Source organism: Panthera pardus, unplaced genomic scaffold (assembly GCF_024362965.1).
Source record: "Panthera pardus isolate Hobbes unplaced genomic scaffold, ASM2436296v1 HiC_scaffold_13, whole genome shotgun sequence".
In the NCBI taxonomy this organism is placed as follows: domain Eukaryota; kingdom Metazoa; phylum Chordata; class Mammalia; order Carnivora; family Felidae; genus Panthera; species Panthera pardus.
In genome coordinates, this window is record NW_026526688.1 from 51,551,546 (window position 1) to 51,579,524 (window position 27,979).

Sequence of the window (27,979 nt, forward strand, 5' to 3'; positions counted from 1 at the left end):
TAATCAGCCTTTTTATTGAACGCTCACACACTGAACCATAATCTTTCTGTCCCAATCACCTCAGAGCCAGACATCAGGAAATTAAAGGCAATCCCTACACCCCAGAGCTTGTTGAAATCATCCAAATTAGCCAATCCCAAACCTGCTTAGCTCACTTAGCCTGCTTCTCTCATTCCTTCTGGCAAAAGCCCCAATAAAGTCTCTTGCCCACATTCTCCCTTTGTTTCTTCTGCATCTCCACCAGTCTTGTTGTTTCCCCATGTGATCCTATGTGATCCCCCCTCTTCTTCCAAACTGTAACAAACTATCTTTTCAGTGACAGTCTTTCTGTTGACTTCTATATGTGAATAATGATGCTAATACCTCCATTTAAAAATAGATGCATGTAGGGGCACCTGGGTGGCTCAGTCAGTTAAGCATCCAACTTCGGCTCAGATTATGATCTCACCTTAATGAGTTCGAGCCCCACGTCAGGCTCTGTGCTGACATCTCAGAGCCTAGAGCCTGCTTTGGATTCTCTGTCTCCCTCTCTCTCTGCCCCTCTCTCACTCATGCTGTCTCTTCCTCTCAAAAATAAATAAACATTTTAAAAAATTTTAAATAAAATAAAAATAGATGCATGTAAAAACACCCAAATATTCCCCATTTCAAATTTTCAGGTTTCCCCTCTTTCCCCAGTCCTACCTTTTATATGAGAGACCTATAGAGGCTATAAATTCAATTTATACTGTATGTATGCAACCAATGGTACATTATGTATTATGTACCATTAGATTGGGGGGTCTAAATTTTGACTACATTGGCTCTGCAGTTACAAGAGGGAAGATACTTTTTGAATAGCAGACATAGATACTCTCTGGTTGTTTGACCACGGCTTAAGCCAAAAACCTAAAACCCTGAGTTTACTAATTTCCTTAAGCTTTATTCTAAGCAGTTAGCCTCCCTCTCTGCCCCTCCCACCTCACAGCCTACCCCGTAGTCCTTGTGTTTCTCATTCTATTATAATGGTCAATTGCAACAACTATTTGATCTGCCAAAAGCTTGCTTTCAATAGTTACTTCATTCTAAGGTACTATAGGTGATAATTAACTTAGAACATGCTACAGACTACCTGTATCCCATTTTCAAGTGGTAATAAAGCTATCAAGATCAGATATCAAATAAAATCCAAATTAGACATCTAATCTTTCTACTACTCAGGAGAGCAAAACACAAAACAGAAAAATTTCATAAATGGACCCACACTTATATTTTATGGTCAGCTGATTTAGACCAAGACAACAAAGCTGCTCAATTGGGGGGAAGGAAGAGCTTTTCAACTTAATTGGCTATATATATGGAAGAAATTAATCTTGATCCATATCACATCACACATGGAAATTATTTCAAGATGGATCACAAACCTAAACATTAAAGCTAAATAAATAAATCTAAATAAATAATAAATAAAATTATATATCTCTAAAAAGGGCACATAGTCAGTATAAAAGCAACTCCAATAACTCAATAATAAAAAGACAATCCAAATTAAAAATGGGAAAAATACTTTAATAGGCATTTCGCAAAAAGAGTTATACAAATGGTTAGTAAGCATATGAAAACATTTTCAACCCCACTAGGGGGAAATGAGATACCACTTCACACCCACAGAATAGAGAAATTAAAAAGACTGATAATACCAAATGTTGGCAAAGATGTGGAGCCACTAGAATTCTCATCTGTTACTTGGATTGCAGGGTGGACAGTATAAAATAACTGTGATATTTACCTGGTAATTTCTCATAAAGTTAAATATACACCTATTCTATGACCCAGAAATTTTACATCTTGTTTACCCAACAGAAATGAAAACATATACACAGAAATATTTGTTACAAGACCCTTGTAGTAGTATTTTCTTTATAATAGCCCCTAATTATAAGCAACTCATGTGTCCATCAAAATGGAATGCATAAATAAATTGCAGTACGGAACACTACTCTACAGTAATAAGGGGAGAGCTACAGATACATGCAACAACATAAACGAACCTCAAAAATATGTTAAAGTAAGGAAAACAGGCACAAAAAAGTATATAACATGGTGTTCCATTTTTTAAAAAATTCTATGACAGGAAAAACTAATACACACTGAAAGAACTGAAAGAAACCAGAATGGTGTTTGATCCTGGTGGAAGGGAAAGAGGGTGGGAGTAAGTTGGGATTGGTAGGGGAAGGCCTTCTTGGAGTGGTCTTTCTACGGTGGTGGAAATGCTCTATACCTTTATAGGGGTGTGGATTTCATGGCTATAAGCATTATTAAAAACTCATCAAACTATAAAGTTAAGGTCAGGGCATGTCTCTCTATGTAAATTATACCTCAGTTTGAAGAAAAAAATTACTAGTTTGAACTCTTATTTCTTCCTTACGGAATTGGCAAAAATTGGAAAGTTTGACAACCTGCTTTGCAATGGAGGCTAAGCAGCCCCCTTCCCGCACACACTCCCTTTCATAGGATCCTGGCTGAGAGGCCAGGCTGTTTCAACTTCTCTGTCAGCCGCTGCCCTAAGCTGAGGGCACAACACTGTGACCTCTCAGTCTCTCCTAGCCTCTACCTTCTGAACTTGAAGGGCAAATTGCTGTTACTTCTTTCACGAAAAAGAGGAAATTATTTGTAAACCTACCTTTCTCAGGAGCAGTAACCCATCTACTTGTAGTCGTATTTCCCTGCTTACCAACAGCCAAAAGTTTGGGGTAACACTGCAGTTTTGGCAAAACAGCTGTATATCGATTCTCTCTGCCCTCATCCACTGAAATGCTTCTTCACCCCCCTCTCTCTAGATTCAGATGGTGGCCAAGCTGTCCTGTTCTCATGCAGCCAATGAAAGTCAGCAGAGAGAAACTTTTTTCATACTTTCTTTTCTTCCCTTTCAGAATGCATATGCAGAAAATATTTCTCCTTTTTTGTTTTATTTTGTTGTTATTCATAGCTCAAGGAATTCTACTTAAGGCAAACTCATATAAAAACACCCATCTTTTTGAGTATATTTTTCCCTTTCTCTTCAAAAATGTGCTGAGTTGCCTTAGAAAAGAATGCTACTTATTATGTCTTGCTTGGTTGGAAAAATTATGCTCATGACTGATTGCTAGAAGGATGGTCCGCCCACTCTTCCAGATGGTACAAAATGTCATCTTGGACTAAGTCAAACTTTCAGACAACTGTTTACTAGAATGGTAATTCCTTTGGTTCTGTGCTACCCCAGTATATTTATCATTCCCCCCCCCTTTTTTGCGCTTCAGGTTGAGTTTCTAATGTTTGCATTCAAAAGTGTCCTGACTACTACAACTCATTTAGCTATGTGTATCTTTACCACCTCTCTTTAGGACATTTCTACTTCAATGATTTCCTGATCCTCAATCATAGCATTGTTGCACACGATCTCTGAGAGCTCAAAGCAGTATTTACTGAGGCTCTGGACCAGGTGGTAGGTATGGAGGTGACAGGATCTTTCTGAAGACCAAATCTGTAGATCTCAGGATTAGCTACAAATGAAAGGAGAGAAAAGAGTTGGAATGTTCCTTATTTCTAGAGCAAAAAAAAAAAAAAAAAAAAAAAAATGGGGAGCTGTCTACTCCTTTTGGAAAATGAAAGAATCTGTGGAAGGATACCTGTTTGTAGGAGAGAGAAGAATAGAATGTTTCAGAGACCCTTGGCATGCCCCTTTCCATGCAAAGGTGCTGCATCCAAACTTCTGAAGAGGCCTCAAGCTGAAATTGGTAAACTGCCTCCAAGTTCCAGGGGAATAATAGGCCATGTAGTAGATCCCAGGTACACTGTAAGCACTCCTATAGGTATATGACTATTTCAGGAACAACTAATAGTATGAGAACCCTCTGGACCCCACCCTTGACCTTACTTCACAAACTGAGGACACTTGTTTTTTTAATTTTTTTTTATTTTAAGGTTATGTATTTATTTGGAAAGAGAGAGAGAGAGCATGAGTGGGGTAGAGGCAGAGAGAGGGAAGACAGAGAATCCCAAGCAGGTTCCATGCTATCAGCACAGAGAGCCCAATGCAGGGCTCAAACTCACAAAATGTGAGATCATGACCTGAGCCAAAATCAAGAGTCAGACGCTTAAGAAACTGAGCCACCCAAGTGCCCTGAGGACACTTGGTTTTGAGGCAATACAGTGTTTAATCACGGGGTAGTAGAAGTATCACAAAATACAGTAACAAGATGGCCCAAGGTGAGAGAAGCAAACTGTACCCGGAGTCTGGCTCATGCACATAGGGCTTTCCTGACATCGCGGTCTCTGTGTCAATCCATGACAGATAATTAGACACCTTCGTGTACACTCCAGGCAGTTTCTTCCGGCCACAGCCCACTCCCCAGCTGACAATGCCTAGTTGGTACCATATGCTTTGGTGGTTGTTTTTCTGGCAAACCAGAGGACTCCCACTGTCACCCTATGAGAGAAAAGTTGTTTGGGAGTGGAAGGGACAGTAGCGAATAACTTCTATAGCCTATTGAGGTGTGGGCAACTGGCATAAGGCAAAAAGCACTTATGGTCTTTTGACAAGGGAACAGTTTACACTATCCAGCCACATGACTATGCTTCCCAGCTGCATGACTGTCAAAGTTGCAAACAATTTGATCAAAAGCAATGGTAATGAATGACAATTTTATTTACAAAAATCAGTATCCATCATCATCATTATCATCTAGTCATATGGGTTCATTTTGATGTACCAAGAACTGGTTTTCTAATCCATTTTGCCTCTAAGCACTTTTGTTGTTTTTCAGAATTCTTCCAATTTCCCCCATACCTTTTTACTTTACATCTATTTTCAGCCAACCTATTTTGGTTTTTCTGTATTGTTCATAATAGCAAAAAGTAAAAAACAAACACAAAAGTCTATTGTGCCTCATAATAGATCATTGGTTGAAGACAGCAGGCAAGTAAACTGATATATATAAAACACATATGATATAAAATGTGGTTCAAAGCATTACATTTTAAACAATTTACAAATTTTAAAATGTCACAAAAAAGATTGCCAAATAAGCACAAGTAAGGGGAACAGACATCATTGACATGAAACTTGAAGAATACATAATCTTTCAATGCCTTCAAATCTTTGGGTCCATTTTTTAAATTTAAACTTTTATTGTTTAAATATAGTTGACATACAATGTCATATTAGTTTCAGGTGCACACCATAGTGATTCGATGATTATATGTGTTACACAATGCCGTGATAAGTGTAGTTACCCTCTGTCACCATTTAACGTTATTGCAGCACTATTCACTATATTCCCTATGCTATACTTTCCATCTCTGTGACTTATTAAATTCTACTGAAAATTATGTATCTTCATCTAAAAAATTAGAAATCTCAGGTATGGAAGAAGAACATGAAGAATAGTCATAATTATACAAATAAATAAATTTATATATAAACACACACATATGATTGTATATAAAAAGAATATTTCAGGAGGTGCCTGGGTGGCTGAGTCAGTTAAACATCCAACTTTGGCTCAGATCATGTTTCATGGTTCATGAGTTCAAGCCTTGTGTCAGGCTCTGTGCTGACAGCTCAGAGTGTAGCTCCTACTTTGGATTCTGTGTCTCCCTCTCTCTCTGTCCCTTCCCACTTGCACTCTCCCTCCCTCTCTCTCTCTTTCTCTAAAAAATAAATTAACATTGAAACCTATAAAAATAATATTTCAGGAAAGAAGGCAACACTGTAAAAATGGTTTCTCTGGAGAGTGAACAGGAGAACAAGTTTAAGATGTAAACTTCCTCTTCACTGTACTTCTAATTTGTACAATTCCAAATGAGTTAAATAAACATTTCTCATTCCAGCCATACAGAGGCAACCCCTTAGTCAAATATAATTTTCCACATCCTTGAATATCCAAATATGAATACATCATTATTATTTTACAGAATAGGTTTGGGTGGCACATATTGTTTCACAGCTTACAAAGATTTATTTTTGAAAATGTTAAGTGACACCCCAAATGTTGAAAAGAAGTACCATTCAACAATATGCCAAAAGTCCAAATCCAAAACAAAAAAAATGATATGGGTTTATTTGATTTTTTAAACCAGATTGTTATCATGAACAAATTGCTGTGCCCATCAACTTAACTTTGAACCAAACTGTTCTTTACCAAATTCCTTGAAGTCATTGCTAAGTCCCATGACCTATTGCTAAAATAAAGAATTATAATCCCTTCTGTGGATATGAGGGGATCTATGTGAAAGATGTCAGGCAGAACAGCAATACAGTTAAGATCGTAAATTTCTGGAGCCAAACAGATCTTGATTGAAACTCCAGGGAGAAAATTTAGCTGAGGGAATGTGAAAATTTTCTTCAGCATTTTAAGGCTCAGCTTTTATGCTGGTGATAATAGCTATCTTTCCTGCAATACAGCTGTATGTATGGGAGGAAATGACAGCTGTGAAGCCCTGTGCACCATGATATATGGCAACCCTGTACTCAATGGTAGCTCCTTGCATTTCTGTGGCCATTGAACCAGCCAAATCTGTGCATGACCAGGCTGGGCTGCTAGATTTGGTGTCCTGTTTCCACTGGAAACCAAAAGATGGCTTCAATCTCAGAAGACAGTGTGCCTTCATTAGAATTTTGAGTCTGACATTTAACTTGTTCCTGTGTCCTCTGCAAGGCTGTCAGCTTCCCTGATCCTCAGTTTCCCCATCTGAAATAGGCCTGCCTCCTACGGCTACTTTGCAACCCTTTCGTGTATTTGTGGAAGTGGTTAATGTGCTACTAAGCACTGAACATGCATAAGAGATGGTGATGGAAAGGGGCGCCTGGGTAGTTCAGTAGGTTAAGTGTCCAACTTCGGCTCAGGTCATGACTTCGGCTCAGGTCATGATCTCACGGTTCATGGGTTCGAGCCCCACATCGGGCTCTGTGCTGACAGCTCGGAGCCTGGACCCTGCTTTGGAGTTTGTGTCTCCCTCTTGCTACGCTCCTCCCCCACTCACACTGTGTGTCTCTCTCTCTCAAAAATAAAGATTAAAAAAAATTTAAAGAGATGGTGATGAAGAAAATTATATTTATAACATTTAGTATGACCATCTTCTGCTCTGCATCATTTTAAGTGCTTTTGTGCATTGACTCACTTAAGTTTCACACTAGTCCTAAAAGGTAGAAACTCTTAATATTCCATTTTGCAGATGAACAAATCTGAAAAAGCACAGGCACAGAGGGAAGTCACAAGCAATAAGTAGAGGAGCTGAGAGGGGGGAACTAGGGGACCCTCCACCCCTAATCACTATCCCACAGAGTCTCCCTTTGGTTACAGAGCATCTGTACAGGGCTGAATAGCATCCCTCCCAAATTTATGTCCATATGGAACGTCAGAATGTGAGCTTATTTGGAAATAGGGCTTTTGCAAATGTAATTAGTTAAATTAAGATGAAGTTCTACTGGATTATGGTGGGTCCTAATCCGACAACTGAAATCCTTATAAGAAAACAAGAGATACACATACAAGGGAGAAGTCCATGTGAAGATGGGGGTAGTAACTGGAATGATGCACCTGCAAGCTAAGGAATGCCCCTGATTGCTGGAAACTACCAGAAGCAAGAAGAGGCAAAGAAATATCCTTCCCTAGAGCCTCCAGGGGGAATATGACTCTACCAATGCCTTGATTTTGGAACTCCAGCTTCCAAAACTGTGAGACAGTATATTTCTATTGTTTGAATCCACCCTGTTTGTGGTAATTTGTTATGGTAGCTTTAGGAAACTCATCCAGAAGAGGAAGAGGGGAGCCAATTATCCTGAAAATATTGGCCAGCCCTCTGTAGCGACCCTTCTCCAAGCAAGGGACAAGCTCCATTACCTGGCAGGCGTCCTTCCCACCTTGAGGGCTCCCAGCACACAGCATGTTCCTGGTGAGTATAGGCACCTTATGGGAGCATGTTTCCCATTTGACCAGCTTGATGTTGACTTTTTGCAGCTGTGAAGTCATATCTTGCATAGGAACTGACACAAAGAAGAAGCAGATGGGGAAAGGACCCTGAGCTCAAAGTGGTCCCTTTGGGTTGAGGTCAAACAGCCACCCACCATCATGTCTTTTCAGCTCAATGGCAAAGGAGCTACTGTGTGACCCAGAGAACTACCCAGATATGGAATTAGTGAGGAGAGAATTGAGAGGCATTCAGGAGACTCTCAAGCTTATCTTCTCTGAATCTAGAGCTCCTCACAGCTGGGTCTTTATTGGATCTCAGCCTGAGTGCACTCTTCTGCAGAAAGTGCCAACTCCAGGTACAGTCCTAAAAAGGTATTTCATTTAAATCCATAAGCACGTAAATAGGACCCATTATGACAAATTCTGTCCAGGGGTCTATGGATCATAAAGATGGATTTGAATCATGTCAGGGCCTTCAACATGGAAGAGATGAACCTAACACCTAGAATGTTCACACCCTGAAGATGAGAACATTTCCCTTTTTGTATATTGCTGAATTCCCAGAGCCTAGAACACTGCCTGGGTCATAGAAGAGGTTCAATGAATATGTGCTGAATAAAGCATGAAGAACTCTAAGAAGGTGGCCTTTTTTGAATTTCATGGAAAGCTTCCAAGGGTAATTCCCAATGAGGAATTCTAAAACAGCTCCAAGCTTTGGGACCATGTGGGAATCAGTGTACTGCCATCTGTGTGCCTACTTAGAAGAATGGCGCTAAGATTTTTCTTCTGTTCTTTTGATTTTGGACACATTTACCAAGAATAATGACAAAAGGGCACCATTTTATGGGTTGGCAGGGCAAAGTGGTGGGAGTAGGTTACAGATTAACTCTATAAGAACAAATTTATATTCATTTTATCCCCTTCTTCTTGGCCTGGATCTGTGGTTTTCAAATATTTGGGCCAGCAAGCACTTTTCACAGGGGAGCAGAACTGACCCCATCAACCAGAACAGAGTTGCTCTGCTGACATTAGTGTGGACTTCTTGCAGCCTAGTCAATTTTGCCACCCCTTTGCCCATTAATATGTTCCTCAAAATTCTCCCAAGTCATCCTTGGATTCTGAACACTTCTCCCTGGGTTATTACTGAGGCCCTGTTTAGGGTTTGTGGTCTATAATATGGACATAAAACTTGGTATAGGAGCCCAGGAAGGCCAAGGAAAGATGATTCACATGTTGACGGAGGAGAAGGTTCATCATGGGTTCTTAAATGAGAAACTGAAGTTTCCAAATCCACCAGACAGACTTCCCAGAGCTAGAAGAGCCTCCAGAGTTTTCTTTCTCATTGCCTACATCAACCAGAGTGCCACCTCCCATTGGGTTGGGCTATAGTAACTCACTGGTAATGCCCCATCCAGTCACCCAGCAGTTTCTCCATTTCTGTATGTCATTAACCTCTGACAGGCAGATGGGTACTTCCTTGACACCCAATTTAAATGGAGATTTGAGTAAGAGCAAAGCAATGTCATTATCCAAGAACCAGCTGTCAAAATAAGGGTGAATAATTGACTTGTCCACTTTCATCCTTGTCAAGTTCTTGGTATCAATGTTTCTTTCACCATGTATAATCTCCAAGCCAGATTTTATCTCAAAACAAAAGAAGGAGAAAAAAAGGTAAGTTATGGAAGGGCAAAAAAAGGTGAGCCTTAAAAGAAAATAATTCCACCAATGCAAGGCTGTGATCCTGAGAGCTGGAGGGGTGGAGGCAGCCGGAGCCATGTACTTGGGCCCTGACCAGGCAAAAGAAGACTGACTTGAGCTCCATTCTTGCACTGTTGCCAACCAGCTTTTGACTTGATGGTTTCTTGGGCAACTTCACTTGTAGATTTTATTAACAAATATCTGGAAGTCATACTATGCACAAGTAATTGAGGAACTTGATCTTTATTTGCAAGAAGGGGTAAACTAGCTATTAACAAACATCTGGGAAATTTCTCAAACATATTGATGTATAGACTTAAGGTAAGACAGCGTCTCAGGAGCTTCTGTCATGCAAACAGGCCTGGTGCCCTGCCCTTGGGGACCAATCCTTTCTAGGATTCTCTGACTCTGTGGTTATTGTTAGCCTACTTTCTCCCAGGTGGCATAAAATGCTTAGGAAAGTACTTTCCAGAGTTTTGGATCAGAACAACGTGCACTTGACAAGATGCTAGGAAGTCCAAGGAACATCTGTTCTGCCATTTGAGTCTCACACAATAAGGTGTAGAATATCCTAGGAGGAAATCATTGTCTATCCCACCTGAAAAGTGTGATATTCAACCACACAGGCATATATTTAGCCTCCTGGTATTTTGTTCTGTAACTGACAAACCTAGATGGAGGTTCCAGGAGAATAATGAGCATGTAAGGACAAGTATTCTACCACATTGGTTAAAAAAAATCTGTTGGCAATACTTACTTATTTCTGTTTATGAAGCAATGGGCTGCGGTTAAAATCCACCACTCGCTGAGGATTGATCCTCCACAAAGATGTCTCCCTTGGTAAAGAATCCTCACCTGCCATGGAAAATCTATTATGTCTGCAGATACGCCACCTGTGATTTCCAAAATTTCTGACTTCTCAGGTTTGGTACTTGTTCTTTGGCCACATGTCCCTAAAAGCAGAAAGAAGGAAGAGGGACAAGAGATCTAGGGCCCGTCAAAGTTGGTTGGTTTGGAAGAAATGTGAGTACAATGGCCCCTTTCTTCTTGCCTCCCCAACACACAGTTAGCAATGGCTTAGCCAAGTTAACATCAGATGGGAGATTCATCAAACAAAAATTATGTCTCTTATGCCTACCAAAGGCATTGCAATTATAATAATGTGCTTATGGGAAGCAATGGCTGTTTCCTTCATTGTAGCATTGATTTTTGGAAGGGTCTCCCTCTGAGGGCTTGTGAGGAGGGAGACACAATCACAGACCTTGGACCTGAATCTTGCTATTGCATCTCAGTAAGGAAGCCCAGACAGAAACATTCGTTTATTCAAACTTAGGCCTCAGCATCCTCTGAAAAATAGGGCATTGGTGTGGTATCTTGGCATAGACCATAAAATCCTTCTCCTCAGCTCTAGACTCATATTTTCATGGCTTCTATACCTCGATGACATGGACACCAGAAATTCTACAGGCAAAGGGAAACTGATTAGCCCTTCCCTTCCTAACTGATTGCTCTCTTGCATTTCTTACTGTGATTAGTGGCACCATTTTTCACGTGCTTTTAATTCTAAGGATTCCAACTGAACCTAGAAAGGAATAAAAATTTTGGCATTTCCTATGTGATAGGATTGTTTTGACATCATTTGGTGTTTTTCAAATGTCATTTGAGTAATGAGAAAAGTAAATATAAAATCTAAACTGTTGAGCACTTACTATTTGCCAGGCACCATTCTATTTTGCCTGAAACAATTTAATTTAACACGAACTCCATGAGATAACTGAAATTATTCTTGCCCCATTTTAAAGGTGAGACAATAAAGGCAAGTGTAAGGGTTAGCACATCTGGCCAAGACCCAACAGCTAATATATAACTGAGCTAAGATTTGAACCGAGGCACTCTGGCTCCAAAGTCTGTTTTCATTACTATTAGGCAAACTGCCTTCAAAGTATTAACCATGCTTATGCATGGGGAGAAAAGACAGTGACATTCAAAAATTTCCCCAGGCAAGTATAATATGAAAGGTTATTCACATTATGAATTTAAAACCATCTCCACACCACACATCACTACCATCCATATGTTACCATCACCAAACATCACCATAACCATACAACCCTGCCACCATACAACCCCACCACTACATATCCCCATCACATGTCCCCACATCACAGGTCACCACACCACACAACCCCACCACCACACAACCTGGCCATCACACAGCACACCATACAACCCCACCACCACATGTCCCCTGTCCCTCTCTTCATACTGCTCATTACCACAACCAGTGCACATCACCACTGTTGCCAATCACCACCACTGCCACTGCTTATCTCTGCCTTTGGGTTTCTCTCCTCCAACTTTCCTGGCCCTTCAGCTCCCCAGAAGAGCCCTGCTCCTTCCTATCTCAGGCTTTTCTCAATGCCTCTGCCAGAAAGACAGGCTACTCTCTCATCTGTCTTGCTCCTCTTTGCCTATTTAATTCCTGTGTGTCCCTCACATTTTAACTCAGTTATAATGTCCTGTTAGAAATCTTTCTTGCCTTTCAAGATTACATAAACTACCCTCAGTATAGCTTTCTTTTCTGACACTCTCCCTTCCACACAGAACACTAACAACAGAAATAAAACATTTGTGAAACTTTCATCTAGATCTAAAGCCTAATTATCTATTCTTCTTGCTCACAGCTTTCATGGTATGTCTATATTTCAACAAAACCTATGCTCAATTATTCAAGAATACTATTTGGCTAAAATAATGGTATGTAGTTTGATGATTGCTAAGGTGAACATCAAACAGGTTGAGACACTATTTCTAAAGCATTGATCTTCAATTCTGTATGCACCTGCAAGGGAAGCTTTCTGGAGTACATGGAGAGAAGGTTTTACCTGGAGAGCTAAGTCTGATTGGTGGACAATAACTACCAATCTGCAGTACTCTATGTAAAACAAGTCTAAAGGTGCAGCTAAGCTCAATGGAAAAGAGGTCTATGACCTATCAATAGTTTTTGCTGAAGGTCTGAGAGCGTCGGATTGGCAGTAGGATACCAAACCAGGCTAGCATTAATAGATACCTTTAAAATTTAAATGGGCAAAAAATCATCTTAAACTTGGGGGAGAAAGTGCACAAAAATGCATGGCGTGAAACTGAGAAAGAACCAATATTAAAGATTACAGAATTGAGATTGAAAATTATCTGGCTAGATCTGAATACTGGACATGAACCATCAATATCAAACTCAATGAAGAATAGATATAAAGAAAGTATTACAAACCCAAATAGAAAAATAATAGATCCAAATCTCTAGATTGTGAAGGGAGACTTGGCTTGGAAGTTTTCATAAGAACATATCAACCGTAAGATGCTGACAACATGATACAACTGCTAAGCTCTCTATCTCATAGATGATAGCATTTGGATGGTTGTTAGTCTGGGGCCACAAGGTGCAAGAATGACATTAACAAATGGAGTATATACAGAGGTGTGTGGCCAACATATTGAGAAGACTTAGAAGGAACATAAAAAGAAAGAAGACTCAGATGGGCCTTCAGACTCTTGCAGGGTTTTCTTAAAGATGAGGCATTAGACTTGTTCAGATGCAGCATCAGTGGGTGGAAACAACAGGGTGGTTTAAAAAATCTTACAGAAGTAGAAAAATTCCTCCATATTGTTATATTCTACTTTGTTGGTAATTATGCAGATTTGAGGCTGACAAGGACCATCTGAGACCTGTGGATGTGAAATTCAGGAGAGCCCCTGGGAGCCCAATTGCATATTCTTTGTATTGGATATTTGTAAATTCTTTAATATAAAAATGAACTTTGTGGAATTTCTCTATAGTGAAACAGGCTACCTGTAGACTGTACTTGTTGTGATGAGCACTGAGTGTTGTATGGAAATGTTGAATTACTATATTTTTTGTACACCTGAAACTAATATTACATTGTATGTTAAGTAACTGGAATTTAAATAAAAACTTAAAAAAATAAAATGAGAAGATTCAATAAAATTGTCTCTAGGATTCTTTCCAGTTCTAAAACACTGTACTTTTATAGTTCAAAATGGTGACAGGGAAATACTTTTACTTGAATTACATTAGGTAAAAATGTCATCTTTACTTAAATTCTTCTAAACCATACATTTTAGCCATCTTATTCTTAATTTTTCCTTAATATATTATTTCGGTTACATTTTAAATGCTTTATTGATATTGATGTCAGGCTGACATTGGTCATGCAAACTGAAATATCAATGTAATTACATGATAAGTCTCAGGCAAATGCAGAAATTTTCCCATATTTTCATATGCTAATGGCTCAACTTTGTTGAAAATTACCTAGAATTCAGACTGACTTGGAAAATAGGAGACCTGTGGTTGTGAATTTTAGGAAAGTCCCTGGGATCCCAAGTAATTGATATTTTTTGTTGATAAAGAACTAAATGAATTTTGGGGTCTGTCAGCACCACAGAGCAAAATTCCTGGTGGGGGTGTTCAGAAATATATCCTTGCAAGTCCCACCTGAATGAAATCACTTTAGATCCTAGATTTTTCCCACATGACTGGTTGATCCAGACCCAGAGATGTGACCAAACAGACTAAGATAAGAAAGTTTCATTTTAGCTTTTTACTCCAGTGTTTTCTCTCTGCCTGTACTATCAGGGTATCTCAAAAATAGTCTTTCTCCCTAAAGATTCCATTGATATGTTGTTGACTATGAGAGAAAGAGAATTACTGGAGAGACAGAACTCATCAGCATAAAGCACTGTGTTCTTAGCATGAAAAGTTCCTGGCTCTGTCCAAGCTGGCAGAGCACCTGGTGCAGAGGGATGGAGGTAGGGTTTTGGAGTCAGAAGTTCTGAGTTGGCTTCATTGTTTGCTGGCTGTGTGACTTACAGCTACTGATTTAACATCTCTAAGCTTCAATATTCTCATCTTTAATACAAAGGTAAGTATTAACATAGCCTGCTGCTGTGTTAATGTAACATTTCATGTAACATTGATTTAGAGGGATGGCATTTGGCATCATTCCACTCTGGGTCAAGGAGAAAGAGTTCTGCATTTTGCCCAAGATGCTTAATCAAATCTGGGGTCACCTCTTTTGCTGAATCCTCCTGTCCTTCCAAAACCCAAGGCTTAATCTTCAAACCACTTATCTTTTTTTGCACTTTAGCTAGAGTATCTTCTCCCAGCCATAACTTCAAATATCATCTTTATCCAGAATATCTCACATTTGACCCCTCAGACCTCTCCACTGAGCCCTCAACTCTTTTAACCAACTGTCCTACTCAATGTCTCATAAGAATATCTAAGAGACATCTTAAACTTGATGTGGCCCAAACTGAAATACTTACCTCACCCCTGTCCAAATCTGCTTTCCCATAAGCCATCCACAGTTCAGTAAAAAGTACCTATATGCATCCATTTGCTTAGATGAGAATATCATCTAGCAGCTATCCTTGACCTCTTCTTTGTCTTCTGACATCCAATGCATCAGCCAGTCCATTCAGGACTACCAAAAGATATCCAGAAACCAATCATTTCCCTTCATGCCTGCCACTATAAACCAATCCAGGCCATCATCCCCTCATGCTCACTAACCCAAGGCCTGCCCCTGCACACTCTATCCTCTGCAGCAGACAGTGTCTCTTCCTTAAGTACCTCTCATTTCTAACTTTCCTGTATAGACTCTCTGATGACTTCCCATTGTAACCAGAATAAAATCCAAAGTCCTTATTCTGCCTTTATGAGGCTTAGCATGATCTGGGCCCCACCAACCCCTCTGAACCCATTTCTCTTCAGTGCCCCCTTCCCATTCACTTTGCCCCAGTTACACGGGTCTGTGTGCCTTCAAAACATACTGAGTTCATTCACTGCACAGGGCCTTTGCACTTGCTGTTACATCTGCTTGGAAATATGTCTCCTTCTCATCAGATGGGTCTTGACCCAAATCTTATCATCTCAGGAAGGCTTTCTGTGACCACTAGAACAATCTCAACAACCACCAGAGGCCTTCCATCATATAAGCCTATTTTCATGCTTCATACCATTTAGCAGGAACTAAAATTAACTTACTTATTTACTCATTTTATATGTTTAATATGTCCTTCTCCACACTACATAGTAAAACTGCAGGAAGGAAGGAAACAAGTATGTCATTCTCTGTTATAAACTGAGCTCCTGGGGGCACCTGGGTGGCTCAGGCAGTTAAGTGTCCAACTTCGGCTCAGGTCATGATCTCACTGTCTGTGAGTTCAAGCCCCATGTCAGGCTCTGTGCTGACAGCTCGGAGCCTGGAGCCTGTTTCAGATTCTGTGTCTCCCTCTCTCCTCCCCTTCCCCACTCATGCTCTCTCTCTCTCTCTGTCAAAAATAAATAAACATTAAAAAAATTAAACTGAACTCCTAAAACAACTCCTGGCACATGGTAGAGGTTTAATATTTGTCAGCCAACAACTGACTGAACAGAACACAAGTCTCCAGAAATTCTCAGGACCCAGAGAGATGAATCCATAGTAGCTATTAATACACTGCCTTTGCTATAGTTATATCATGGTACTGTTTTGCATTAGGCAAGTTAGGCTCCACATGATGCTTTAGAATGCTTTCAAAGAGAAAGCAACCTGACTTGTGGTCTTAAAGGTGCAGGATTTGGCTAGCTGGTATCTCCAGCTTGATGGCTGGTTACCCCTCTCAAAGGGTTTTCTTACATTAACCATTCACTATGGAAAACTCTGGGACCTAATGTAGACATAAAATATGCACAAGCGTGCGCGCACACACACACACACTCACCAGGCTCCTCCACATGTAACTTTAAAGTTGAAGGTGTTCTGGGAGCAATGATCTGAAAGTCTGGTCCAGGTGCCCCCTGCACCTAAGGGGCTTATTAAAAGTGCAGTTCCCTGGATCCCACCCGGAATTGTGGAACCAGCATCCTAGAACTTGACCTTTCGAACAAGTTGCCCAGGTGATTCTCTTGCCCCCACCCCCACCAAAGTGTAAGGGTCCTGGTGAGGCACAGACACAAGAACACCATGAGAAACCTACATGCTGGGGAGCTGTGTGCCCAGGGAAGCAGCAGGTTGACCAGCAGCAGAAGTACTGCTCTTCCATCCCTCCATCCTGTCATCAGCACTGGTCTTTACTCAAGCCAATGGAAAGCCTTCAAGTGATACTGTGCCAATTCAGTTCAGAGGGATTGAGTCTGGGCTTTGCTCTCTGTGCCTGCTATCTGACAGCCCAACCTGACCATTGAGGTCACAATTGAGCACCGGGTAGAACAGTCATGGTCCAGACAAGGCAACCAAGTGGCATCATGCATCCAGGACCTGATGATTTCTGTGAGCCACTTCTCTGGGATGTGGAGGTCAGTGTGGAACTGGGGGCCAGAGGCAGGATAGTGGGAGAACTTCACACCAGTTGGGCTCCTGCAAGTTGAGGCATCTCAGATTCTCTCAGATCCACTAATGCATCAGGACAGGAGAGCTAAAGGCACTCCCCAGGAGAAAGGATTCAAGGCTTCTGGTCCAAACAGCCCAGATGATACAGCAGAGCAACGATAACTAAAGGACTCCTAAAGAAGAGAGCTCACATTACCAGTGGGACCTTAGGGGAGCTACTGAACTTTGAGCCTCAGATTACTCCTCTGAAAAATGGAGATAATAATGCATTGTTATATTGTTGGGAGGATTAATGAGATAATGTGTGTATCCTGGCACTGGGCTTGGCAAACACCAAGCCCATGGTTTTAATTCTCTACTAATTTCATCTCTACTAATGTCATCTCTACTAATTGCATCTCTACTGGCTTCCAGCAAAGGGAGGAACATTAACCAGCAGTGTCTATAAGCAAGACATACATAAAGTACAGATCCATGCATAGATCAGCTGCAGGGTGGTTTTTGTTGATGCAGTCTATTCATTTGTTCAGTAGGTTAGCTAGCACTTTATGGGACACGTTCCACATGCCAGGCTTAGAGGATGATGCAAAAATGAACATTATTTGTTCTGTCTCGTAGAAACACATGCCCAACTGGGAGAGACCTGTGACCAAAGACAACAACACAGTGGAGTAAGTGTATCACCGTGAGCTATGGAGGGGCACCCAACCCAGTCTGGGAGGAGCATGTGTATGTGGTGGGCGGGAGAAAGAGGTTATTAGGGAAGATTCTCTAGACGAAATAGGCTCTGTCTGGGCCAAGTCAATCTACAAAGAGAAACGGTTTTAGAGAAGGGCAGAGAGGCATTTGTTATGGATAGAATGTGTCCTTCAAAAATTCTTCTTTTAAAGTCCTAAACCTTAGTACCTCAGATTGTGCCTTTATTTGGAAATAGGGTCATTGCAGATACACTTAGTTAAGATGATGTCTTCCTGGAGCAGGGTTGGCCCCTAATGCAATATGACTGGTGTCCTTATGAAAAGGGAAAATTTGGATACAGAGAGAGAGAGAGAGAGAGAGGAAGGGAGGGAGGGAGGGAGAATGCCACATGAAGATTGGATTTAGACTGCCACAATTCAAGGAACTACTGCCTCCAAGGGAGTATGGCCTCCTGATACCTTGATTTTGGACTTCTGGCCTCTAGAGCTCCAGAACAATTTCTGTTGTTCTAAACCACCCAGTTTGTGGTACTTTTTTATGGCAGTCCTAGGAAAGTAATGATGGCATTCTACATGGGCAGAAAACATTTGCAAACATATGAAGGTGTGTGGGACCTATAGGAACTTTTAAGTCAAAACATATATAATTGCTGTTTTTCTAGCTCCAAAATATTGGCAATTTCAAAAGGTCCAAACTAAAATATTGAGTTGGAATAATGTACAAGTTTAAGCAGGAGACAGAGGTTAATTTATTGAACAAAGCTCAAATCTGAATCAACAGCCACTGAATTCTCATGAGTGATCACCATGGATGTGACAGGTATGTGGGGGACAGCATTATTCCTAAAGACCTGCAAGGCAGCGATAGAGATAAACATTTTCCAAAATTCTATACATAATGGATTTTCATTTCAGGGGAAGTGACTATGGGGACATTCTTTTCCTAGCTGTTTTGAGGCTTTAAAATTTATCTTTAAAACTCTTGGAAATATCCTGTCAGAATAAGCAAAAGGCAGATGAAATATTAAGAAGTTAGTTCATGTTATTGTGTATAAACTTTTCACACAACAAGCATTTCCGATACTTCTCATAGCTGTAAGCAAAGCATCAGAATTCACCCACTTAGCTCATATTTTTCTATGCCAGGAAGGGGGCTGAAATGGGGAAGCTTCCTCATTGCTGTGCTTTGGAAAACAGCGTGAAGTTGAGTTTCACTAAGGCTGTAAATGCATAATTTGGGGGCACTGGAAAGCATGTGTTCATATGAGGTGGAAGAGAGCAGAGATAAAGAATTTCCAGTGTCACTCACAATCCTGCCTAGCTTAACCACAATGCTTCCATGGCTGGCCCCAGAGTCCAGAATGGGAAACACAGCATATGCATTATCTTCATTCGGACCCTAAAGAATCCCCAAATCTCCCAGCACATCAATGAATGAATTCACACTTTTATCAAAACACCTTTGTATGAAGACATGCGTCCACACTAAAATCTCACAATGTTTATAGTGACTTTATTCATAATTGCTAAAAACTGGTAACAACCTACATGTCCATCATTGGGTGAATGGATAAACAGTGGTACATCCAGACAAAAGCACTACTCATCAACCATGGCGGAACAAATATAGATACATGCAGCAACACGAATCTCAAATACATTATGCTAAGTGGAAAAGCAACTGCATTTGGTATGATGCCATTTAGATGGCATTCTAAAAAGACAAACAACAGGCACAAAGAATACATCAGTTGTTGCCAGGAGCTGAGGTTTGGGGAAGAGGATGGGTTCCCAGGAGCACGGGGAACATTTGGGGGGCGGGTAGGAAGTTTCTATGTCTGCATTGTGGTAATGATTACACAGACATTTGTATTTGTCAGGATTCTTAATTTAAAAATTTTCTTAGTGTTTATTTATTTTGAGAGAGAGACAGGGTGAAAGTAGGGTAGGGACAGAGAGAGAGGGAGACACTGAATCTGAAGCAGGCTCCAAGCTCTGAGCTGTCAGCATGTCAGATCATGACCTGAGCCGAAGTCTGATGTTTAACTGACTGAGCCACCCAGGCACCCAGGATTCTTCATTTTTTTTTAAGTTTTATTCCTTTATTTTGTGAGAGAAAGAGAGAGAGAGAGTCTGGGAAGGGCAGAGAGGGAGAGAATCTCAAGCAGGTTCTGTGCTGTCAGTGCAAAGCCCGATGTTGGGCTCGAACTCATGAACCACGAGATCTTGACCTGAGCTAAAATCAAGAGTCGCACACTCAGCCTACTGAGCCACCTAGGTGCCCCTGTATTTGTCAGGATTCTTAATACCATACACCTTAAAAAAGTGAAATTACTAAATAAATATAAATTATACTTTTAAATCAGACTTTTAAAAATGACTTTATACTTTGTACACTTCGAAAAGCCACTGATGTGAACCACAAAAGACGCCCAGTTTGTTGAAAGCGTTTCTGCTGTGATCTCAAGGGCCAGCCCTGTGGTGGGAAATGATTTTTGTTAATACTGTATTAGTCTGTTCAGGCCGCCATAACAAAATGCCACAGACTGGGTGGCTTATGCAACAGAAATCTATTTTCTCACAGTTTTAGAGGCTAGAAGTCTGAGATCAAGGTGCCAGATTATTCTGTTCCTGGTGAGGGCCCTCTTCCTGGCTTGCACATGGCCAACTTCTCACAGTGTCCTCAGCTGGCATTCCTCAGTGACTGTTTATGGAGAGAGGGAGAGATTCAGAGAGAGAAAAGGGAGAGAGCAGGAGCACATATTCCAGTGTCTCTTCTCATAAAAACACTAATACTGGGGCACCTGGGGTGCTCAGTTGGTTGAGCATTGACTTTGGCTGTCATGATCTCATGGTTCATGAGCTCGAGCCCTGCATCAGGCTCACTGCTGTCAGTGCAGAGCCTGCTTCATATCCTCTGCTCTCCTCCTCTCTCATACTCTCTCTCAAAAGCAAACATTTTAAAAAACACTAATCATACCACATCAAGGCTCCACTCTTATTACCTCATTTAACCTTAATCAGTTCTTTACTATTACTTGTAATTACTAGTCTTACTTAGTGGGACCCATCATCAAATAACAGCCACACTGGAAGCCAGGGTTCCAGCATATAAATTCTGAGCCCATAACACAGAGCAGACAGGACTCCATTGCCCCCAAGGCCACAGTACCCATTGGTGTTCTTGCTCAGGTACTGCTGGTGGTAATCCTCCCAGTAGTTTGTACCTCCTGGATGTCAGTAGTGATCAGCCATAGCCATGCTCTGAAAGAACCTGTAGAGAGAAAGACAACATGAGGACTGGATGCCGGGCAGAGAGGGTCCCAAGGAGGGATGGGAGGCTGGGCTGTGAGGGAGGCAGGCACATGTGGCTTGGGGTGTGCAGTGGGTCCTTGCAGGCCTGGGACCTGTGGCTTCCCAGCTGGGTTATTCTGGGCACGCTCTCACTGGCCTGTGCCTCAGGTGACTGGGGTTTGAAATCTGGTTTCCTGACTCTAATTTGTGCACTCTACCCATCCCACCACTGCTGCCCCTGGTACATGCTAGGAGCCCTGGTTTGGAACCTGTGGGTCTATGTGAAAGGGACCCCAGTGCTTCTCAGGGTAAACAGCAGGGACATGGGGCTCTCTGGCTGCCCTGGGAAGAATGGGCATCCCTGAGGGCGGTAAAGCAGGGCTGCGGTTGGAGGGGATGAAAGGGCAGGGGCAGGATGAGGCGGGGAGGGCTACAGCCCAACTCAGTGCTGTCCCCTCTGCTGCCAGTCCTGAACAGGCCCCCTGCCCACTCACAACTGGAAGGAGGAACACTGACTCGCTGTGGTTCTAGGGAGCATGGACTCTGTCAGGATGCCTTGGAGAGCACAGGCTTATGTGGGTCTCCAGACCCAGGAACCTGGGAGTGAGGTCAGGGGAGGACATGGCCTGAGGGCCTGTGTCGGCTTGTCACCGTCCTCTGTGACCTACTTTAAGGCCTGGTGGCATCTGCTGCCAGGGGAAGAAACAGACACATAAACACAAGTGGGGGAGGAGAGCAGAGCTATTTGGGGCAGGAGACAGATTAAGAAATAGACATTGTTCCCCATGGATCTTAGCCTGTTTCCTTTCCCTTTTGGATTTCAGCTGTGCCCTGATTCTTTCTTGTTACAGACTTCTTGGAGCATCTGGGCACAAGGTTAAAGAGACTCGACCCTGTTACACTGACTCCCATTTTGGACAAGGGTGCACGGTGGGTCCTCAGACTTGTTTTTCCACGAGGAAAACTGCCTGTTTGCTGATAGCTCATTGGTATTTTGGAGGTGAAGTCCTTACATCTGTCAAAAAGGGTGGGTGAAGTCTTTGTGTTCTGCATCATTCCACTGCCAGACTTTCCACTGAGCATTGTAATAACTTTCTGAATTTCCTTCCAGCCCTTTTTTGGCTCTAAAACCACAGGCCAGCTATTAAGGGAGATAACCCTGAGCATATCAGTTAGGAAGAGTCCCAGAAGGAAACAGAACTCCACTCAGAAGGTTCAAATGAAGGTACTTAGTGAAGGAACTAAGAAAGAGTTATGGGCATCTTAAAGGACCCACATGTAGAAAGCGTTCAAGAGACAGGTAACAGCAGTGAGTCACAGGGGCAAGGAGAGAAGGTATACTTACTGGAATCCAGTGAGAATAGCAGGTGTGGAGGAGGGGCACAGAGCAGGAACTGAGTCAAGGAGGGTCTCTGCCACTGGCAACACAATGTCTCAATGGGAAGGGAGAGGGAGGAAATACCCCTAACCCTCTCACTTCCTGCCAGTATCTCCCATTGCTAAGGGCAAGCCAAGTGACTTTTACTATCCCAAGTGACTCAGTGCCTAGAAATCAGCCTACCAGGACCCAGGGAAGGACAGTCATTAGATCTGCAGTAGGGAAATGGGGTACAAATGGAAAATAACTATACAGAGTCATCTAGTGCTTTATCCCAGAAAGCAGAATCGAAAGCTATAAGGGCATTCTTATTTTAGGGCTCATAAAGATATCAAGCTGCTCATTAAGCTTTTTCATGTATAATATACTGTGCTCAGGACTTTGCCAGTGTTATATTATCTCATTTAACACTCATAGCAATTGTCTAAGGGAATTACTCTTCTTGCTTTCCACATTCAGTAGAGGATATGCCAGATATTGCATATTGATATTTAGCATCATCTCTGCCTTTCTAAACTCTCCCAAAAATTATAGAGGCTGAAACCTTGGGGTAACACGTCTGAGAACTCCAGCAGCTTTCAAATTTGGATCCTTAGCCAAATTTCAGGAGGCAGAAAACAGGGAGAAACCATAATTTTCTCATAGCAGCTGCGTACAGGCATGCAGATTTTAGCAGATGATAGTTGTGAGGTTTTTGCCATCATCTTTGGGTATCCTCATGAAAATTGTCACTCTAATGCTGAAGAGAATAGTAAAATCATTGATTTGGGGGAACAGCAATTTCCCATGATTTTTGAAGTCTGCTAAGCTCTGGAAAGCAAACAACTGTTTTTCCTGATGTTTGCACTCAAGCCCTTTTAATTGTTCTCTAAACATCTATGTCTATGTCCTAAATCCCTTTCTGCTTGAGATAGTGTTTTCTGTTTTCCTCATAGAATCTTGACAGATGCAGCATTTGGTACTCGAAGTGGTTCCAGGAAGTTCAGCTACAAAGATGGAAATCCAAGATGCATTGTCAAGGCCTGGTTTGATTTGAATGCAATAATGACCTCGTCACTAGCAGAAAGTGGGATTCAGGAAGTCCATGGTATGCAATGTCAGAACAGTTTCTCAAGTCATTACTTGTCATTCCTGGAATCAGTTACCTATTCAAAGAGACCAAGTGAATTTTGTGATAGAATGCTCTGGTGGAAGAGAGAAGTGCAAGGGTTAGTGTAATGGAATCCAATGGATGGCTTACAGAAAAAAAAAAAAAATTGCCCTAAAAGAATCTCTTATCTATTGTATCAAAAATATGATACAGAGTAAGTCCTGTAGGTGGCAGAATTACAATACAACTTGAATTCACAACTTTTTTAGATGCTCATGTGAAAAGTGATTAATTGGTAAAGAAGATGACCACAAAATTTGCCATGGGATATTTGGATGCATAAAGATAAATCAGTGTACTTTAAAACCCCAGATCCCACTGAGCATGCCTTTCTATCAGAGGCAGCACCTCCACGCCCTTCTGGGAAGGCCTTTTGAAGCTCGTAATGACTTAGCTGAAATAATTCTTTGTCCATGTAATGCTGATTCTCTACAACCCACTCCTACCCCTTTTGGTCATAACCAAAAGTAGAATCATCCCAGTAGACTTTATAGGGGATAAGTTCAAATCTAACCCAGAACATAGTATGCACTAAAAGAACTATGGGCTCCTGGGTGGCTCAGTCAGTTAAGCCTCTGACTTCAGTTCAGGACATGGTCTCATGGTTCGCGAGTTCAAGCCTCATGTCGGGTTCTGTGCTAACAGTTCAGAACCTGGAGCCTGTTTCTGTCTCCCTCTCTCTCTGCCAATCCCCTGCTCACATTCTGTCTCTCTCTCTCAAAATATTAAAAAAAAACCTGCAACATTCTGCTAATGTATATCTGTAGAAACCTGAGGATTATATGTGAGAATGGATTCTAAAGAGGTTAGGAGAGGGATAAAGTAAAATGTTATTGGATCAAATTTACCAGTCTAGATGAACTTGAGAGAAATTCTATATTCAAATGAGTTAGCTGAAGCAGCTGGAATGGTTCTGGCTGTTTGGTTGGAAAACTAAAACCTTGGACAAATAATGGCCTGTATGAAGTGGAAAATCCTTTGCAGAATATAAAAGAAAAAATATTGAAAGCCTTGGATAAGAATATCAGAATGGATTTATTAAGTGTGACCTGATTAGCCATCCTCTAACTCTATCCCTTATATGAGTCCTGAGGATTCTGTGTTTAATTAGGCATTGAAAAATAATTCCCATGAGAAGCATCAGCATCTTCATAATACCTTGTTGTGACCATCATCTGCAGGCTGAAGATGCTGTGACACATGAACCACTGGGGAAGATTGACTACACTTGGCCCCTTCTTCTGTGGAATAGGCAGCGATTTTTTATCATAGTAATAGAAATTTATTTTTGTATTTGGATGTACCCACCTTGACCACATATTTCTGCCACCCCATCACACATGACTTACTAAATGCTTAGTTATTCAGCATATGGTTTTTCATTTGGCATAACTTCTGACCAACTGGTTATAATGCAACAGAAGCGATGCCTGTGAGATTCACTGATCTTAACATGAATCCCACCACCCAGAAGCAGCATGCCTGCCAAAACAGCGGAATGGCTTACTGAAGTTTCCATAAGTGAGCCTGCTGAGATCTAACAACGTATGAGGTTGGAGTGCTCTTTTACAAGGTATAGTATATATTAAAAACTAGTTTCAACAGATTGCACCAATTCTCCTATGGCTAGAAAACATGGGTGTGTAAATCAAAGGATAAAAATGGGCCTGACTCCAATCACTAGCCACCTAATGATCCATTCAAAAAATGTACTTTGTTTCACACAACGTAGAGCTTTGAAGGCTTAGAAACCTTATTCTCAAAGGAGGAGTGCTTCTGCTTCCAGGGGACACAGTGGATCTATTGACCTGTGAATTGAGACTGCTACCTGGCTGTGTGGGGCTCTCCATGTCATTGAACCAAGAGACAAAGAAAGAGTTAATGTGTAGACTGAAATGATCGACCCCGACTATCAAGAGAAGAACTTTATTGCAAGTAGAGTTTAGACAAGGAGGAGTCTGTGAAATCCTTCAGAGATGCTCTTAGAATTTCATTATCCAAAAGGAGAAATGGAAAACTATAGCAACTCAATACCGGCAAAACCACCAAGAGCTCAGAAATGAAAATTTGGGTTACACCACCAAGCAAAGAACCACTATCAGCTGAGCTTCATTCAAGTTGGATGAAGGAATTCACACATACTGGCTATGGCCCAGGTTGTATACTCAAGAACTGTAGTAGCTGCCTAGATTTTCATATTTGTATATGCCTATTTCCCTTTTTTCGTTCCTTTTCCAGGTGTTGGTGATCATTAAATTTATTATTTAGTCTTTAGAAACAAGATTGGGATGGCCAAGGAGGTGCACCATTCAGATCTGCTTTGAGAGAAAGTGGTGCAGGGAGTGTAGTTGATAACAGCTCTCAGCTGCTACTCCTTTGAATCCATCATGGCAGTCAGGATGAGAACACCCTTGTTTTGGGCTGCACCCAGGCAATGGCTGAGAGTGACATGCAGAGGATACTAGATCAGGTCCATTACTACTACTCAATGTGGCAATCTTTGCTCAAGATCTCCCATCAATTTTATCAAGACTTTCTCAGACCTGCAAGGGGGTTTGAAGACATCCTGCCTACTGTCACTTCCTCGCTTTTTATTCTTCCTAGGTACTTTCCCCAATAAATCCCTTTCACATATAATTCTGCATTAGCATCTGCTTCTTGGCAGATCCAAAGTGACACAAAGACATAAGTGGGAATTTCTAAAGGAGAAATGATTATCACCCAGAGATGGATGACGTGATTTATGAGATTTTGCTTCCCACTTTGGGGAAAAGGATCAGATTGCTTTTGTTTATATGAAGCATATTTGTATTATGCTTAGCAAAAGACTGCTATTGTTTTTATTCTTATTTTCTAGAATTTTTAACATAGTAGAAGGTTGCATGTGTATGCTGAGAAACCAAAGTGGTGTGGGTTTACTAGATATAGTGTCTAGTAGCATTTGAAATTCAGTTCCCTAAAGCCTAAATCTCCATTTTTCTGTGTCATGAGATCTGGAAGCCTATGAATTGCTATTCCCAGCTCCCTTGCACTGACAGTTTCGATGTGATTCAAGGTCCAATGAGGTACACTTGCTAATACTTGAGATGCAGAAGGAAGGCAGTTGCAGTGGCAGCTGAAACTGGACTCCAGTAGAGTCTAGTTTTTACAGTGGCCTAACTCTTCATTCCCTCCTTGTCTTTAGCCTCAGAGCTACAAGACAGCTGGGCAGGTGAAAGAGGAAGCTGTTTTCTGCTTCTTCCCAATTACTGGCTGCAGCACCAGTCTCTTGGTCTCAGGTCAGAGCCACAAAGATGTGGCCTGAAAAGTAGCAAGAGACCCATGACTTCTGCTTATAAAATCATGGGATGATTGGAGAAACAACCCCATAACTAAACCTGCTTTCGTAGTGAGTTTCTATCTGCTACCTTTACCCCACACTGTTTTGTTCTCTTATCCTTATTTTCTCTTTAACCATCTCTCATAAGTACTAGTTTTACCATTCCATATGCATTTTGCTTTCAAAATGAGAAGAGATTATAAACACTTCAAATGTCCTTCTTTTCTCCTTTTCATTTACTTTTATAAATTATGGTAAGGTATTTAAGACAAAAATGGGACAAATAATAATATAATAAACATCATGTATACTTCACACTTTAAGAACAAAAACACTATGAACCCACTTGAAGGTCTCCGTGGGTCTCTCCATCTCCTCCAGTCATAGTAAATGGCCTGAACTGTGTATTTATATTTCCCTTGAATTTATAATTTTTCTATATCTGAATATATACTAAGCAATTGTCATGTCTTGGATATTTCAAAAATGTATAGAAAGGGTTATCATAGTTAGTATATTCTTCTGCACCTTGCTTTTGCCTGTGATTGTAAACTATGTTGATCAGTTTAAGTCTAGTTCCTGTATGTTATCACCTAAATGGTATTCTGTTGTATGGCTATACTAAAACTTAGTTATTTGTGCCTCTGATGATGAGCATTTATGTTTTTCTCTAATTTTTTATTACACACTGTGATGCTGTAGATATACCTACATAAATACCTTCTAAGTTTTAAATTATATGTTTTTAAATATTAAAAAATATTAGTGAAGATCTATTAATGATAAACCATTTTTAAAATCTGTTTTACATTAATGATTTTGGTTGTCAACAATTTAAATACTTTTTGGTGTCAACAATTTAAATATGGTGGTTATTTTCTCTCAGCACATTGGTGATTCCATTATCTTTAGGCTTCCATTGTTGCTGTTGAGAAGTCTACCGGTTTGCTGTATTTTTATAAGTACATTTTCTCTTGTCTGTGCTGATTTTAAGATTTTCTCTCTCTCTGTTATTTTGCCATTTCACTAAAATGTGTTTGTCTATAAATTCTGCTGCAGGTTTGAGCTTTCCTGAATTGGTGGATTAATTTCTTTCATCAATTACAGAAAATTC

General features: G+C 41.0%; 2 protein-coding genes and 1 long non-coding RNA gene across 4 annotated transcripts in view; 1 reads left to right on the forward strand and 2 right to left on the reverse strand.

The window, feature by feature from the left end:
- Positions 1-3,994: 3,994 nt before the first annotated feature.
- LOC109262374 (serine protease 52-like) lies at positions 3,995-16,843 on the reverse strand. The gene is made up of 5 exons (XM_053901100.1): positions 16,674-16,843; positions 10,387-10,582; positions 9,329-9,582; positions 7,863-8,005; positions 3,995-4,447 (listed from the first exon to the last, which is right to left on the reverse strand). The coding sequence occupies exons 1-5, from the start codon at positions 16,753-16,755 to the stop codon at positions 4,175-4,177; spliced, it is 948 nt and encodes a 315-aa protein (XP_053757075.1). The 5' UTR covers positions 16,756-16,843; the 3' UTR covers positions 3,995-4,174.
- Positions 16,844-17,642: 799 nt separating this feature from the next.
- On the forward strand, positions 17,643-27,930 carry LOC128776521 (uncharacterized). 2 transcript variants are annotated; one of them, XR_008421615.1, is made up of 3 exons: positions 17,643-17,697; positions 21,870-22,045; positions 23,332-27,930. It is a non-coding gene; the product is annotated as an uncharacterized LOC128776521 (long non-coding RNA). The 2 variants fall into 2 exon arrangements; XR_008421616.1 differs by lacking the exon at positions 17,643-17,697 and having other exon boundaries at positions 21,603-21,948.
- Positions 20,734-27,979, reverse strand: part of PRSS51 (serine protease 51) — a 29,620-nt gene continuing 22,374 nt past the window's right edge. Inside the window, exon 4 of the mRNA XM_053901099.1 lies at positions 20,734-20,998. Within this exon, the coding sequence (XP_053757074.1) occupies positions 20,972-20,998 (27 nt within the window). The 3' untranslated portion in view covers positions 20,734-20,971. The remainder of the gene's footprint in view (positions 20,999-27,979) is intronic.